Here is a 13987-nt window from a genome sequence, read left to right as displayed (position 1 = left end):
GCTCATTAATGGATCTTTTCTTCAACCCCTTGGTGCAGATCCCCAGCAGTGGACAGAGACGCACGTGCGGGACTGGGTGATGTGGGCAGTGAATGAATTCAGCCTGAAGGGAGTGGATTTCCAGAAGTTCTGCATGAACGGAGCTGCTCTCTGCGCCCTGGGCAAGGAGTGCTTCCTGGAGCTAGCGCCCGACTTTGTGGGTGATATCCTTTGGGAACACCTGGAGATCTTGCAGAAAGGTGAGTCCTGGGATCTCCGAAGGGGATAATTCGTGTGTTCCTGGCTACTCTGGTTATGGGCTTTTTGAAAGGGTATGACATCCTATTTGGGCTGCAGTCCCAGTCAGAGCAGCTTTGAAAGCTCAGCTTTCAAGTGGGCATCGCAGCCAGTAGTGGGCAATGCAAATCTTGGCACTTGTTGAAAGAGGAAGGGAACACCCTGTTCATGTAGGGTGCCTGGAAATGGTGCTGGGATTTTCCAAAGCGTTCTTCCTCAGTTCATTTAGCTCCTGCTGTGAATTTTACTGCTTCCTCCAGTGCAGCAAGGTACAACAACATCACCAGAATCCCACACTGACTTCCCAATTGCAATTGGAAACGGCTTTTGTTTCTTGTCTAATGAGAGTAATGGCATTTAGTTAAATGTTGTCGTATTCCACACAGGAGGGAATGTTACAAACCATGTCTGCCTGTGCCTGCATACAAGCATTCGAGAGCATTAATTTTAGTTCATTTGCAAGGGGTGGGGGGGTGTCACACGTTGATTCTGGATGTTAATTTTGATGGTGTGCAGCTTTTTCCAACTCGGATGGTTCCCTAAGAGTGAAATCTTAAGATCTTTAATAGATGATCCCCTGTAGCTCTTTTCTGTGCTACGTGCTCTCCTGGAACACCCCCAGTGCCTCTGGGCTGACCCTGCGTGCCTGTCCATAGGCCTGTGCTGGTGGCAGGAAGGGGAGGGGGAACAAAGTTATGCCTTCCAGGAAACCATTGACAAATGGATGTTAATTGCTGATTACTAATTTTACTGCTACCTGTGGTTTGCAGAAGGTAAACACGGCTCTTCCCAGGGTCAGGGTACGACAGACTGTTTTTCTGCTCTTTGTTTGACTCTGTATCTATTCAGTTCTTCTCGTTCTGCATGATTTTTAATGAGTGCTTATATCAACAGCATGCAGTTTAACCAAACAAAGCAAAACGTTGTGGTCAGTCCTATTTCTATTTGCTATAAGCCATGGCTTGCAGCACAGCTCTGCCTTCCTGCGACCCACTGGATGCAATGTGCTGTAACTGGGCTGGGTCTGCTCCCAGCTCTGTTCTTCATGCCGGTTTCCCAAGGCATGGAGAGGAACTTTGTACCTATTGCAGCTTTTCTTCGAAAATGATGGGAAAAAATGGAACTATTTCTTTGTCTCAGCACCACTGACTGAGCTCTGGGAACCAAGAAACCCCCGTTCTGTGTTCAGTTTTGTTGGTGACTTCACTTCTTGCTTAAGTTGTCTGAGCCGTAGATTGGATGTTGGGTTCTTAACACATTTCCCAGAGGGGCAATATCTGTAAATTATTTGGAGAGTAACTGAGAAGAGCTTCCAAGAAATAACCAGCTTCACTCCAAGGACTAATTCCTCTTCCCTGTAAGTCATGAGACTCATCTTACTGGTCTTACATCTTCAGGCCCCAGTCAAGTCCGGGTTCTCTTGTGCTGGTGTTGTACAGCACATCTCTCCCCATGTGAGATGAGAAGTTTCTCTCCGCTTTGCAGCTGGAGATGTGAAGCACGAAGGGATCACTATTCCCATAGGCTCACCTATAGAGTCCAATCACCAGTCCTCACCTCTGGCACCCGTCACCCGGTCACTCGCCATCATAACCCAGAGCTGGTGATGCTGAGGGTGATGGCTAACACCAACATGCCTGGTGTTACCTGTGGTGGTGTGACTGCTTGTGTAGGGTCGTGCTGGGACAGGCTGTGACCCCTCTGCCCTCCTGCTAACACTCCTCCCCTTGTGAGCTCTTTCCGAGGGAGTGACTCATGGACCACAGCCTGCTCAGGGTTTAAAAAAGGCAGCAGATGGGCGACTTTTCCCTGCATGGATTTGGGTATTTTTGGGCCTATTTTTCCAAATTTCTTCCTAAAATAGCCTCTTCAGTTACCAGCAGTCAGCAGTGCCCTCCGCTTGACTGTAAGCTTAGCTGAAGGTTGCTCTCTTTCCCTGTGGTCACCCTCCCTGCTCCTTGGCAGACTCTGTGGGGAGAAAAAGAGCGTTTCTCATTAGGTTTCTCTGTTTGCACAAAACCTCCTTTTGTTGGAGGATATTTTCCACCCTGCAGTCCCCAGGAGAGAAGGCCAGAATTAGGCTCCTTGCAAACGAACGTGCGTTATCTTCAGTTTGCTTCTCTACAGCCTCAGCAGAAATAAATATAACCCAGCGTTAGTTAGTGCATTTTATTTTTGTTACCCTCTGCAAAGTAAAGAACATCTCCCATGCTGGTATCTCTGCCCACGTGCCGTACTGGAATGAGTAAGGTGTTAACAGAAAAACTGGTCAGGAGGAGCAGTGTGGCTTTTAGGTGGGAAAGCAAAGCTGAGGCTGGGAGCAGCAAAGTGCTTGGAAAGAGCAGTGGAAAGTGGGCAGCCTGCTTTGATGCGATGCTTGCTTGTTCCCAGTGAACCACGCCTATAGAAAGGTCAGCATTTGTGATGTTGCTGCCCATATGTACTCTGTGTAGCGTGTATTAGTGCTGGTTAATGGAGAGGATGGCAAAGCTTTGAGATGGGATCCTCTGCCTTCATCAGGCATAGGGTGAAAGGTGCTGTGTACACTGGGAAGTGGCTTTAATTTAATGCTGTAGGGGCTGGTTTTGGTCTGCATTACTCACTTCCATACATTTACCTGGCCTAAAAATGGAGAGTTTTCCAGGAAAGCAGCTGTCCTGAAATGTCCGAGTTTAACCCAGACAGGAGCCTTTTAGGAAGTTTAGACCTCTCCACATTACAACGTGTTTTGCAAAGCACGATATGCCTATGGGCATATGACAGCTGCTTCCTTTTCTCTTTGCAGAAGAGGCAAAACCTTACCCAGCAAATGGAGTGAATACAGCGTATCCAGAATCCCGCTATACTTCAGACTACTTCATTAGTAAGTCCCAATGATTGTTACCATTATTGTGCTTCCAGGCATAAAAGGGCCACCCCCTAGGTGTGTCTCTGCAGCACACAAGGATTCCTTGCTTTGCTTTCTAAACCTCTCGTCTTGCCAACAGGTTATGGCATTGAGCACGCACAGTGTGTGCCTCCCTCCGAGTTCTCTGAGCCCAGCTTCATCACTGAGTCCTACCAGACCCTCCATCCCATCAGCTCAGAAGAGCTTCTGTCCCTCAAGTACGAGAACGACTATCCCTCAGTCATCCTGCGTGACCCTGTCCAGACAGAATCCCTGCAGACAGACTACTTCACGATCAAGCAAGAAGTGGTAACACCAGACAACATGTGCATGGGACGTGCCAGTCGAGGTATGGTTGGGCCATCTCTCACAGTTTGCTTGGGTTCTTCTTATCTGCCTACATGAACATGGTAGAGATGCTGCCTTCCCCTCTGTAGGAGATGGTCCTTTGGTCTGCTTCTGCTTGTTGAGAGAGGTGACTTGGACGGTACAGTGAGCCAAAAGGGAAGCATCTTCCATCTGTGCCTTTCACTCTTCTTGAACTTTTCCTTTAAATCAGTGATTTCCTAAGAATTCTCACTGAAATGCAACAACTTGGGCCTTCACTCAGCACTGGGGACCAAAGGCCCCTGGCGTCAGCCAACGCTACTGATTGCTGTCAAAGAAATACAGCACACTGTGGCTATGCTCACACTGGCATTACATTTAAGCTATGTAGAATGGCCTTTGGGTGGCATAAATCCTTCCAGAGTGCTATAAGGAAGCTTTAATGTAAACCAGAGTCCAGCTTATTTATATTTACAGACATTTCTACCTCCCACTCTATTATAAGGTTAATCATTCGTGAAGTCAAACACTTAAGGAACAGAGATGTCAGGGTGAAGATTTTCCAGACAGTCCCACTTTGCCTTGCTTTGTGTGGGCATTAGGAGTTAATTTGGTGCTTCCAAGGGAGGTTTTTTCTGTCTGCCTTATCGGTGATGGCGTCTGGTTGGAAAACGTGGCTGCCAAACTCCTTAACAAATTTCTCCTTAGTAAGTGCAAGGCATGGTTTGCAAAAGCTCACAGCTAGGTCAAATTTGGGTGTATTTTCAACGAACTGACACAAGTCATGGCTCTAATACTGAAGCCATTCATCCAGCAGATTGATGGTTCCTTTTCTAGAAGAGTTTGTGCCTTGATATTTCTCAGAGCAGTGGTTATATCCGTTAAAGAACATGCACAGAACTGTGATATTTTCCCCTTGTGGGATTCAGGAGTTGATTGAAGCACATTTTGGAAGTTTTCAACAAACAAAAAGAGATAATAATAATAATAATAATAATAATAATAATAATAATAATAATAATAATAAAAAGAATCTGAAGCATGGATATCATCAGGAGAATCATTTTGAAACTTGGACTCATTAAAAGTAACAAGCAAGGTATCCAAGGGGGAATGATGGATGTCAGGCTACACTGAGTCTCATGAAGTCATGCTAAGGAGAAGCTGAGCCTAAGCTGGAAACCCCAGGCTTGTAAGACCTGTTCCTTTATTTGAAGATGAAGCATCTTTATGGGATGAAGAGGGAGATGCCTGTTGCTGAGGCCAGCAGTTAGGGCAGAGCTGCCTTTTTGGCATAGCTCTGCACCCACAGTAGTTAAGTCTTTCTGCAGCAAGTGCTCTTCAAACTACAACACAACAAATATCTGGGGGAGCGTGCCAGCATCCTTCCACGATCCCATTCCCCTGTGATTTACTATCTGGGCCTGAGCCGCGGGTAGCTCTGCCAATGGAAATTTCTCCAGGAGTTCTTGCACAATCCCAGCAGCTGTTTTTAGCCCGGTTTGGGAAGTAAGTGAACTTGAATGATCCTGTTATGCTCTCAGTTTGTCAGTAAAGATGTTGAGCAATCAGCAGTGTGAGGGAGATCAGAGAGAGCAATTTCAGTTTGTTCTTTGTATCCTTTTTTTAGCTCGCTGCTTTAAGTACAGAGGGTATACTTGTGCTGTTCCTAGCGGGTGTAAATCAGCATAGTGCTGCTGAGGATCTGGCCTATCATGTTCTGGTCATTACTAAAAATACCCCGGAGAGTAGCCTTGATACAACCCAGCTGTGCTCACCTTACCAGAACTGGAAAAATAGCTGTTTGAGCTCTCAGCCTTTTGCTCCCTTCCTCCATCAAATCGCTGCTGTTTGGGGATTTGGGGGTGGAAGTCGATTGTAACATATGGCAATAAAAGGCTGCTGTATAGTTTTGTAGGAACCATGAGAAGTAAAGAAGACAGGTGTCCACTGCCCTTGAATAAGCGTGAGCAGTGCTTACATAGGACTGGCAGTTTTAATATGGGAATTACAAAGGTAACGAAGACATGCTCATTTCAGTCATTGGATTGGAATTGTATAGTGAGGCACAGCCCAATAGCAATATTTGCCTGGCTGCTTTGTTGCAGGCAAGCAAAGCATCCTTCTCATGACCACAATGACTGAGAGCATCCCTGTGTTGGCCAGGCACCTCTCACATTGCCTTCCTTCTCACCAGGTAAACTGGGTGGTCAGGACTCCTTTGAGAGCATAGAGAGCTACGACAGCTGTGACCGCCTGACGCAGTCCTGGAGCAGCCAGTCCTCCTTCCAGAGCCTGCAGCGCGTCCCCTCCTACGATAGCTTTGACTCGGAGGACTATCCCGCCGCCCTGCCCAACCACAAACCCAAGGGCACCTTCAAGGACTATGTTCGAGATCGGGCTGACATGAACAAGGACAAGCCTGTCATTCCTGCAGCTGCCCTTGCTGGCTACACAGGTAGGATCACAGTTCTCAGAAAGCACCTCTGTGCTCAGCATTTCGTGGAGAGCCTCTGCATCAGGAGAGGGCAGAGCTTCCAGGGTCTCTGGGTTGCTTTGAGTGAGGGTTTATGGGGTCAGCCCAAGGCTGTATCCTTTGGGCATAGGCACTTTGATCCTCATGGAGAATCTGAGTACTGGGCACTTGTGTGTTGTTTGCACTGGATGCCTCCTGTTGACTTTGGTAGGAGCTGGAGTCTGGTGAGCTTTGTTGAGAATGCAAAGAGAGCCCTGGTTTCCCCACTGCCATTTTCATGCAGTGTACTGGCCTCTTGCTTGTGGTTTCCCACCTCAGGCAGGACTGGCTGTGTTTCAGCATTGCTATGCATGATGCAGAATGATCTTATCCCCTTTCAGCAGGGAGGAAGGACCTTTGTTTTTCTTTTTGTGCTGGTGCGAGACAGGGATGGGATACTGCCAAAGCGGATCCAAGCATTTTCCATTCCCTGCAATGAGAGAGATGAGAAGGTGATAGACCATGGGAACCATGTTTTTTTTACACGATAGTCCCCCTGCAATCTGGCCACCTCCTTTCTTCATGGAGAGAAACATAGGATCAGGCTTCAAGCCAATATCGAGGTAATCCTTTCCAGTTGTCCTGTGCAATGTCATTTCCCTGTTAGACAGGTAACATTTCAGGGCAGTCTCCTGCCTGCTCTTCCCTTGGCTCACACTGATCCCTCCTCCCCAGCTGGTAGCAGCTGTGGCCTGGAGGAGCCAAGCAGTGGAAATAGTTGTGCAGATACAGATCATCAAAAGATTCAGAGCAGATCCTGGAGTTGTGACTGTCCCTGAAATCTCCTCCCACACACAGCTCGTCTTCAGGCTGATAGTGAGTTTTTGCTGGGGGTGAATGCGGAGGGGAGGAGAGGTGGAGAGATAATTTTAGGAGCAATGTGTAAAAAAGGAAGTGGTTTGTTGCTATAGCTTTAGTTAGAAAGAAAGCTCAACTCGGCCTTGCTGAATGAGCTTGTTTTGAGCAGGTCTATGCAAAATCAAAGTGTGCTCTGCTATTCCTGAATGGCTTTTGCTGGGGGATGCGGTGGGGAGAGGCGTGAGTGGGAGGAGGGGCTCTGGCCCAGCTGCAGAAACTGGTGTTCCTAAGAAAAGAGCCCAGGAGTGCTACTTGCTCTTCTTTCTTCCTTATTTCTTCTGATAACACCTTCCACTGGGGCTGTGGAAGTGTGTAGGGCACCCATTGCCTGGGCAGGAGCTTGGCTGCTGGCGAGGGACATTTCTCTCCATGTTTGCTATTGCTCATGGAAGCGGAGAGGCTGCACTCGCAGCTCCCTCTGCAGCAAGGAGCCAAAGCTGGGGTTGGACCCGGTGCTTGGCCAAGGAGTATTAGCACCCCAAAGTGTGTCCTTGGGCTCTTGCCACAGGGAAAGTGGAGCTTTGGTTTATGCAGTGCCAGAGCACACTTCCAAATGCTTTTCTCTGCATAACTTTTTCCCTTGCCTCATTTCAAAGCCCTCTTTGAGCTGGGAAGATAATCCCTTGGCCCAAACTCTCTGACATGATCAATAAGTTTTTTCATTGCTTTACTTGAAGAACTTTAAACAGAGAGGAAAAGTAGAGATTTCCAGGAACACCGATCACTTGGACATCCTTTGGTTGGAGTGTTGCTTTCTCCATAAGGCTGCTGAGCAGTGACTCAGAGCTGAAACTGCCCCTGCCTGCATTTACTATGGGGAAGGATCTGACAAGCTTTGCAGACGGGTGACTCTAGGGATGTCCTTCATCCCTTTTTAATGCCTATTGACCTGTCAGCACCTTGCATTTCCTGTGTAGGGGGAGCCTAGCATGGGTGCAAGGCCAAGCCAGGTTGCTGTGAAAGCAGGTCACGGTGAGAGCGAGTGAGAACGTGATGTATGAGAAACCATAGGAGAACTTGGCCCTCTCAAAACTGTTCTGTAGCAGCTTATTTCAGAATAAATAAATATATCAAGGCTGGCCATGGAGAAGTGCAGCACCTCTCATTGGCCGTCTGAGAAGGGATGGTGGGGACTCAGAGAGAAGTTCTGGCTTCATGTTTTTGCTTTGCTTCACTTGACTTTTACTTTACTCAGGGGAGGAAGTACTATCTGGTGGCTAGAGCGGAGGAACTTGAAGTCTGGGTCCTCTACAGATCAGCTCTGGAGGTGGAGCCTCCAAAAGAGCAGAGCAGTTGACTTCCAGCCCATGGTCCAACAGCTTTCAAGGTCTCCCCCATAGCATGCCTGGAGCACGCACCAACACCAGCACCCCATCACCAGCCAGGGCAGTGCCCAGCAGATGTGCCATGGTGCCTTGGTGTAGAATACCACATTTAGGTTTGTGTTAGGAGCCTGCCAATATTGCTTGGCTCTATCAGCATAGGCCTGTTTTGCTGGTGGCCCTGGGAGGTGGCACAGCCTTATCACAGCAGCAGCAATCTCTGATGGTATCTGCCCTGGGAGGCGCGTGCTTCGCTGAGAAGGTGCATTTTGACGGAAGCACCATTTGCGTTTGATGTGTTCCTCACCCAGCTCACAAGCAGCTTTTCAGAGCCGTGTTATCTGCCCCCACATCTTGACCTAATTTAACAAGTTGCCATGGTTGCTCAGATAGAAATTGATGCAATTTTCTTATCTTTTTTTTTTTTTTGAAGGAGAAATGTAACTGCTCCGGAGTTGGTGAACTTCAGTTTCCATAGCTGGAGGGAGGGCAAGTTCTCTGGAGTTTGGCCAACTCGAGCCTTGCTATAAGCCAGGTTTTATTCTTTTATGAAGTGACCTAGGAAACGAAAACAGAACACACACCTTAAGACTGGGCTTAAGGCAGTGTGCTGCCTGTGCTGTGGGCTTGACCACAGTGGTCTTCAGCCTTTCTGCCCTATATTTATTTTCCACTGCTCTGACCTACTTGTGCTGCTGATCTCCTGCTGGTGCAGGTCCAGTAAAGGTTCAGGTCTTCTACCTCTTCTACCTCTTGCTGCTCCAGGCTGAATTGCTTTCAGCTTTTCTTGAGCACCCGAAGCACCTGCATGAGTTCATAGCCGAGCTGTGGTGTTTGCTTTGTGCCACATAGGACCTCAGCACCATCTGAGCAAGCCGGGGCTTTCCGTCTCACGGTGCTGCCTGCAGCACTGAGCTGTGATGCACTGAGCTGTTGCTCCTGAGAGCTGAACCAGCAGAGCAGAGAGATTCCCTTGGGCCTGGGGGGAAGAAGGAGGAGGAGAGAGGGATGAGCAGGGTGAGGTGACTGCACAGCACACCTGATGCCTTGGCTGCAAGGCTAGGATTGCCTTTGTAAATTTTCCTTTCATATGGGGCAGGTTAGGAAGTTGCTGAAGCCTTTACAAGCAATCTCAGCAAGGAAGGCGTTAATGTCCTTGCCCCAGCTAGTATCACACACACCCTGACTGTCTCTGACTGTCTCTCTTAGCAGCAGATTGATGCTATCTTTGTTATCACCCTGCCCTTAGAGAAGACAGAAGCAGTGCAGGGATGAGATGCTATCTCCTGAGCACCCAGCACCTCTTTAGTAAAGCTAACGATCATGCCCTGGCTCCAGCCCTGGGCTCTGCTATCAGCATTCATGGCACTGTGTTGATAATGGCCCAAATGTGCCCTGTGAACCCATCCAACCCGTCCAGACCATCTGTGGTGCAGATGAATCCATGCCTTCGACAGCCTCCGTTTCTGTGCGATGCTTATCAGTGAGACAGAAGTGAAAGCACGCAGCTGCTGTTTTGCAGAAAGTCGAGTTGATGCCAAAGAAAGTGGGTGTCTTTCAAGAGAGTTTGTGTGCTACTTCTTTCCTTCTTCTTACTCTGCTGCTGGCCTCCAGCTTCGAGCCTGTAAGCTCACAGATGTGGGCATCCAAAACACACCAGCACAAACCTGCTCTGCTCCAGACATGCTGGGTGTCTGTCCTTGGCATCCAGATCCTGTGCAGTTGCTTTCCTAGAAACATCAGCATCCTTCCTTCCTGCATCCTGTCTGTGTGAGCATTTGTAGCTGCCAGTATCTTGGTTTAGGGGAGTTTGGAGATGCAGATGGTTCTTGGTCACTTTCAGTCCCATGCTTTGCCTGCCCTTGCGGGGTGACTTAATGTCACCAGCAGCATCTCCTGCTGTGTAGGGGCTCAGCAGCATCATGTTGCAGGGTGGGGAGCAGTAGGGTGGGCTGTGGGGCTGCTTCAGTGCTCCTGCCCCACCTGCCAGACATGTGCAAATGACAGTGAAATCAGCCCCACGCTACACTGCTCGAGCGTGACAGCAGCTCTGCTCTGCCCAGCAGCCAGGAGGGGATGGCAGAGCAGCAGCAGAGGGGCTGCTCTGCAAGCAGCACAAAAAGCGTGTGGCAAGAAATAGCTTTCTGTGTCTTTCCCCACTCTGATTGCTTTTTGGAGATGTATCCATCTGCACTTTGGTGTCCTGCTGCCTGCATAAAACAAGTCCTTGGTGATGCTGTGGCTGCGCCAGGCTGAGCAAGGGCTGTGGGGGAGGCAAGGCAGGCAGCGATGGTCCCACAGTCCTGACTCAGCAATAGGACTGTTGGACTCCTGTGCCTGCAATGCCATTGGTGAGGGTGGCGTAGGGTGGGCACATCACCAAGGCTAAGGCTGTTTTGGAAATGTTTCTATGTCCAACTGTTTTGTTTGGTGTGAACCACAAACCACAGAGTGAGCAGCATAGGTGCCCTTTTTTTTTTTTTCCTTTTTCCTTTTTTTGAAGCTTTTTTTGTTTTGTTTCTCTCCTTTCAAACAGAGGCCGTTGAAAGGGGTGAGGGTGTGAAACAAGCTTGAGACGGTGAGAGTGATGCACTGAGAGCCGGGCGTTGCCATGCAGTGTCTGCACAGGTGGTGGGATACTGCTGGCATCAGTGGGCAGTGCCCACTGTGGGTGTGCTGGAGCAGAAAACATGGATGAATGTTGGAGACTGGGCACTATGATATAAATCCATCTCTGGAACCACAGAGTGGGATGTTAGTAGGGGATCTCCAGTCCTACTGGGCTGCAGGGGTACTCGAGTGGTCCAGAGCTATCTGGACCAGATGTCTCAGTGAGTATTTCCTATAGTGGATGGGGATGAGAAGAAGGCAGTGAGGGACAGGGCACATAGACAAGCCCAGAAACATCACACACATCACAGTAGTACTGGGGATGTGTTGAGGGTGTGTGGACATCTCTGTACAAGCTGAGGGCCACAAGAACACCTTTTAGCTCCTTGCTTTTCTGCAGAGCATGCAAAAGGAACTCATTTCAGCTCTGATTACAGCTGTTTCGTCCAAGTAGACCATACACAGATCTCCCCAGCACCTGTGCCCTGATTGTTCTCTCTTCTGCCCTGACTCCTGTGGTCTCCCCATGCTCTTTGGGCCCTGCAGTCTCGCACACGTGCTGGGTTTGGTTCCTGCCATGTGCAGTGCCTGCCTCGCTGACGTCTCACCATCATGCCCCATCTGCAGGGCCTCTGCCCCCTCCCCTCCGGCAGGGTGTGTTTATAGGAGCTGAGACATGCCTGCGAGCTGTGCGGTAAACACATTCTTGACATAATTGCTTGTCCAACAACAGAGGAATTTGGGGTTTTACGCGTGTCCCGCAGGCAGCTAGGAATAGACCTCGGGAATCCCTTTTCCAAGGCACAAGCCGCCGGATGACACCGCTTCCTTCAGAATCCCAAAATACCCAGCTGAGCAGCTCCCAGTGCTGCAGCAAGGAGCCTACCTTGTTTGCTGCAAGTGGGTGATAAATTGCTGGGTTTCCCAGCACCATCCGGTGCCAGCTGGCAGCTGAAAGGCAAGCCTGGAATGTGAGCTGTGCTGGCCCCTGGCTCAGGTACGGTGACGCTCTTTGCATCACGTCCCCCACACCTTGAAATTCACCCAGGGATATTTAGAGGGCAGTTGCCTGGAACCTAGTGTCCGAGCAATAGGTTTCCATCTGTTTTATTCTGGGGAAGGAGTGAGAAAAAGTTCTTATTATTTGTCTAAGCAGGATGGTGAAGGTGGCTGTTCTGCAGTCTTGTGTCCTAGCACTGTTGTTCTGGTTTGGGCACTGGGTGCACTCTTACATGTATAAAGTCAGATGTAACTAGAGAGTTGGTCCCTGCCTGTCCTCACTTGCCCTATCCCATGCAGCCTGGAGCACCCATTTGCACATTGATTCCCCTGTGCACAAAGCCTGGTGCTGTAAATAGGCCACAACTTCAAGATGTGGGGCTGGTTTGGGCCAGGCTTTGGATGTTCTGTTTCGGATGAGAGGTGAAGGCGTGATCTGAATTTCCTCCTTCACTTTGCTGTGACTCCATCCCTCCTGGAGGTCTTGGCAAGCTGCTGCTGAGGACACGAGGCTGCAGCATCTCCTGCCAAGAGTCTTCTTCTCATTTACGTCTGGGGTGATGCAGTGAGCCCTCTGCTTTTTCTTGGGCTGGATAGGGACAGTAGGGATGAGATGCTCCTTTGTGCCACATGGTTTGGGAGGAGATCCCACAAACCTGGAGCAATTCCTTGGGATTTCTTTCTGATTCCCCTTTGGGGAGGGCTGAATGGGGAGCAGTGATTCCCTGATCCCAGCGCTCCTGTCCCAAAGCCAGCTCTGTCATTTCCTGCTTGCCAGCAGCCCGTCTGCTTTGAGTCATCTGAAACACTGTGGAATAGGGGAACACCCCTCTCATCCCTCTGTGCGTTATCCCACAGCCACAGCTCTGACAGCCTCCATTGTCATTCATGGAAACAGGCTGCACTCCATCTCTTTATTCTGAGGAAATAACTTTTTTTTCCCCCTGCTTGAAGCTTGTGCTCACTGCTGTCAGCGCCGGGTTTGCCCCGTCCTGCCTGCCATCCTCATCCAGACTGCGCAGTTTTTCAGGGGTGATAAATCATTTCCTCTAACCTCTGGCTCTGTTTATTATTATTATTGTCATTATTATTGCTGAGATTTTCTAAGCTCCATTTACAACATGTCAAAATCTCTCCCAGAGCTAAGCGCAGTGTTTTGGGTGCGGCCACGTTTAAAGTTGCTCATGAAAGAGTTTTGGCTTGAGGGCTTCTCCTCTACCTTTGATTGGGACACAACTGCAAAGAAGAGATAATTCTTACATCACTCCACACACACCGTGAATCCAGCCAAAACCAGGCTGCGAAGCCGCAGTCTCAATGCAGTGCACCAGCTACTGCTCATTAGGTGTGTTGAGCTCAGCGCCGCAAGACAAATTGCTGTTGGCCAAAATTAGCACCCACACCAAATTGGGAGTCACAGAGATAGAAAGAGAGGCTGAATATCCACAGTGAGGGATGCTCTTGCCTCTCCAGCTGCTCTGGTGGAAGCGGAACTCTGCCAAACCCGCCAGCCCCTGCCCAATCTCTGCAAGCCTGCAGCAACACGCTCTGGAGAGAGGCCAAATAATTTTCATACCTGGGTCCCCTTTATCTCCATAAACAGCCGCGGAGCAAAGAGTCAAGGTCGGGAAGCAGGAGTCTGCTGGAGTTCATGCAATGGCCAGGAGCTTTTTGGCACACAGGGGCTGGTGATGCTCTCGTGCCAAGGCAGCACTGCTTGCTGTTTGGGTGCCAGAAAAATAATCCTATTTATGTAACTAAGAGTGAAGCATTCCAGTGCGCGAATATTCAGCTCTGACTGCAATGGAAGTTCTTTTACCTGCAGGATTTAACTCTTAGATTGTCTGAGGTTTTACCCTGCAGCCACTGATGCCTTTCTTTTTTTATTGGCAGAAGGTTTCATTTTATTTGTGGTGAGCACCATTTACATGTGAATCCTCCCACCCCAGGCTGGGATAGAAGGGGCTGTGATTTGCTGGCATTTATGTCTGGTGTTTCCTTTGTCTTTCCAGGCAGTGGACCCATCCAACTGTGGCAATTCCTGCTGGAGTTACTGACTGACAAGTCCTGCCAGTCCTTTATTAGTTGGACGGGCGATGGCTGGGAGTTCAAGCTTTCTGATCCAGATGAGGTATAGTGCCAGAGCCCAAATGCTGCTGAGATATTTAAGATAACTCTCATCTCCTTCCTTCA

At 49.2% G+C, this 13987-nt stretch overlaps 1 protein-coding gene across 3 annotated transcripts in view; it reads left to right on the top strand.

Moving 5' to 3' along the window:
- ETS1 (ETS proto-oncogene 1, transcription factor) overlaps positions 1-13987 on the top strand; it is a 65080-nt gene that overhangs the window by 46099 nt on the left and 4994 nt on the right. For all 3 annotated transcript variants that reach the window (XM_015884071.2, XM_015884070.2, XM_015884072.2), the window contains 5 exons: positions 39-239; positions 3062-3139; positions 3264-3512; positions 5688-5948; positions 13807-13925. In XM_015884071.2, coding sequence (XP_015739557.1) covers positions 39-239; positions 3062-3139; positions 3264-3512; positions 5688-5948; positions 13807-13925 — 908 coding nt within the window. The remainder of the gene's footprint in view (positions 1-38; positions 240-3061; positions 3140-3263; positions 3513-5687; positions 5949-13806; positions 13926-13987) is intronic.

Source organism: Coturnix japonica, chromosome 24 (assembly GCF_001577835.2).
Source record: "Coturnix japonica isolate 7356 chromosome 24, Coturnix japonica 2.1, whole genome shotgun sequence".
NCBI classification, from domain to species: Eukaryota; Metazoa; Chordata; class Aves; order Galliformes; family Phasianidae; genus Coturnix; species Coturnix japonica.
Note: the sequence above shows the minus strand (reverse complement) of the source record. Positions and strands in the feature narration are given on the sequence as shown.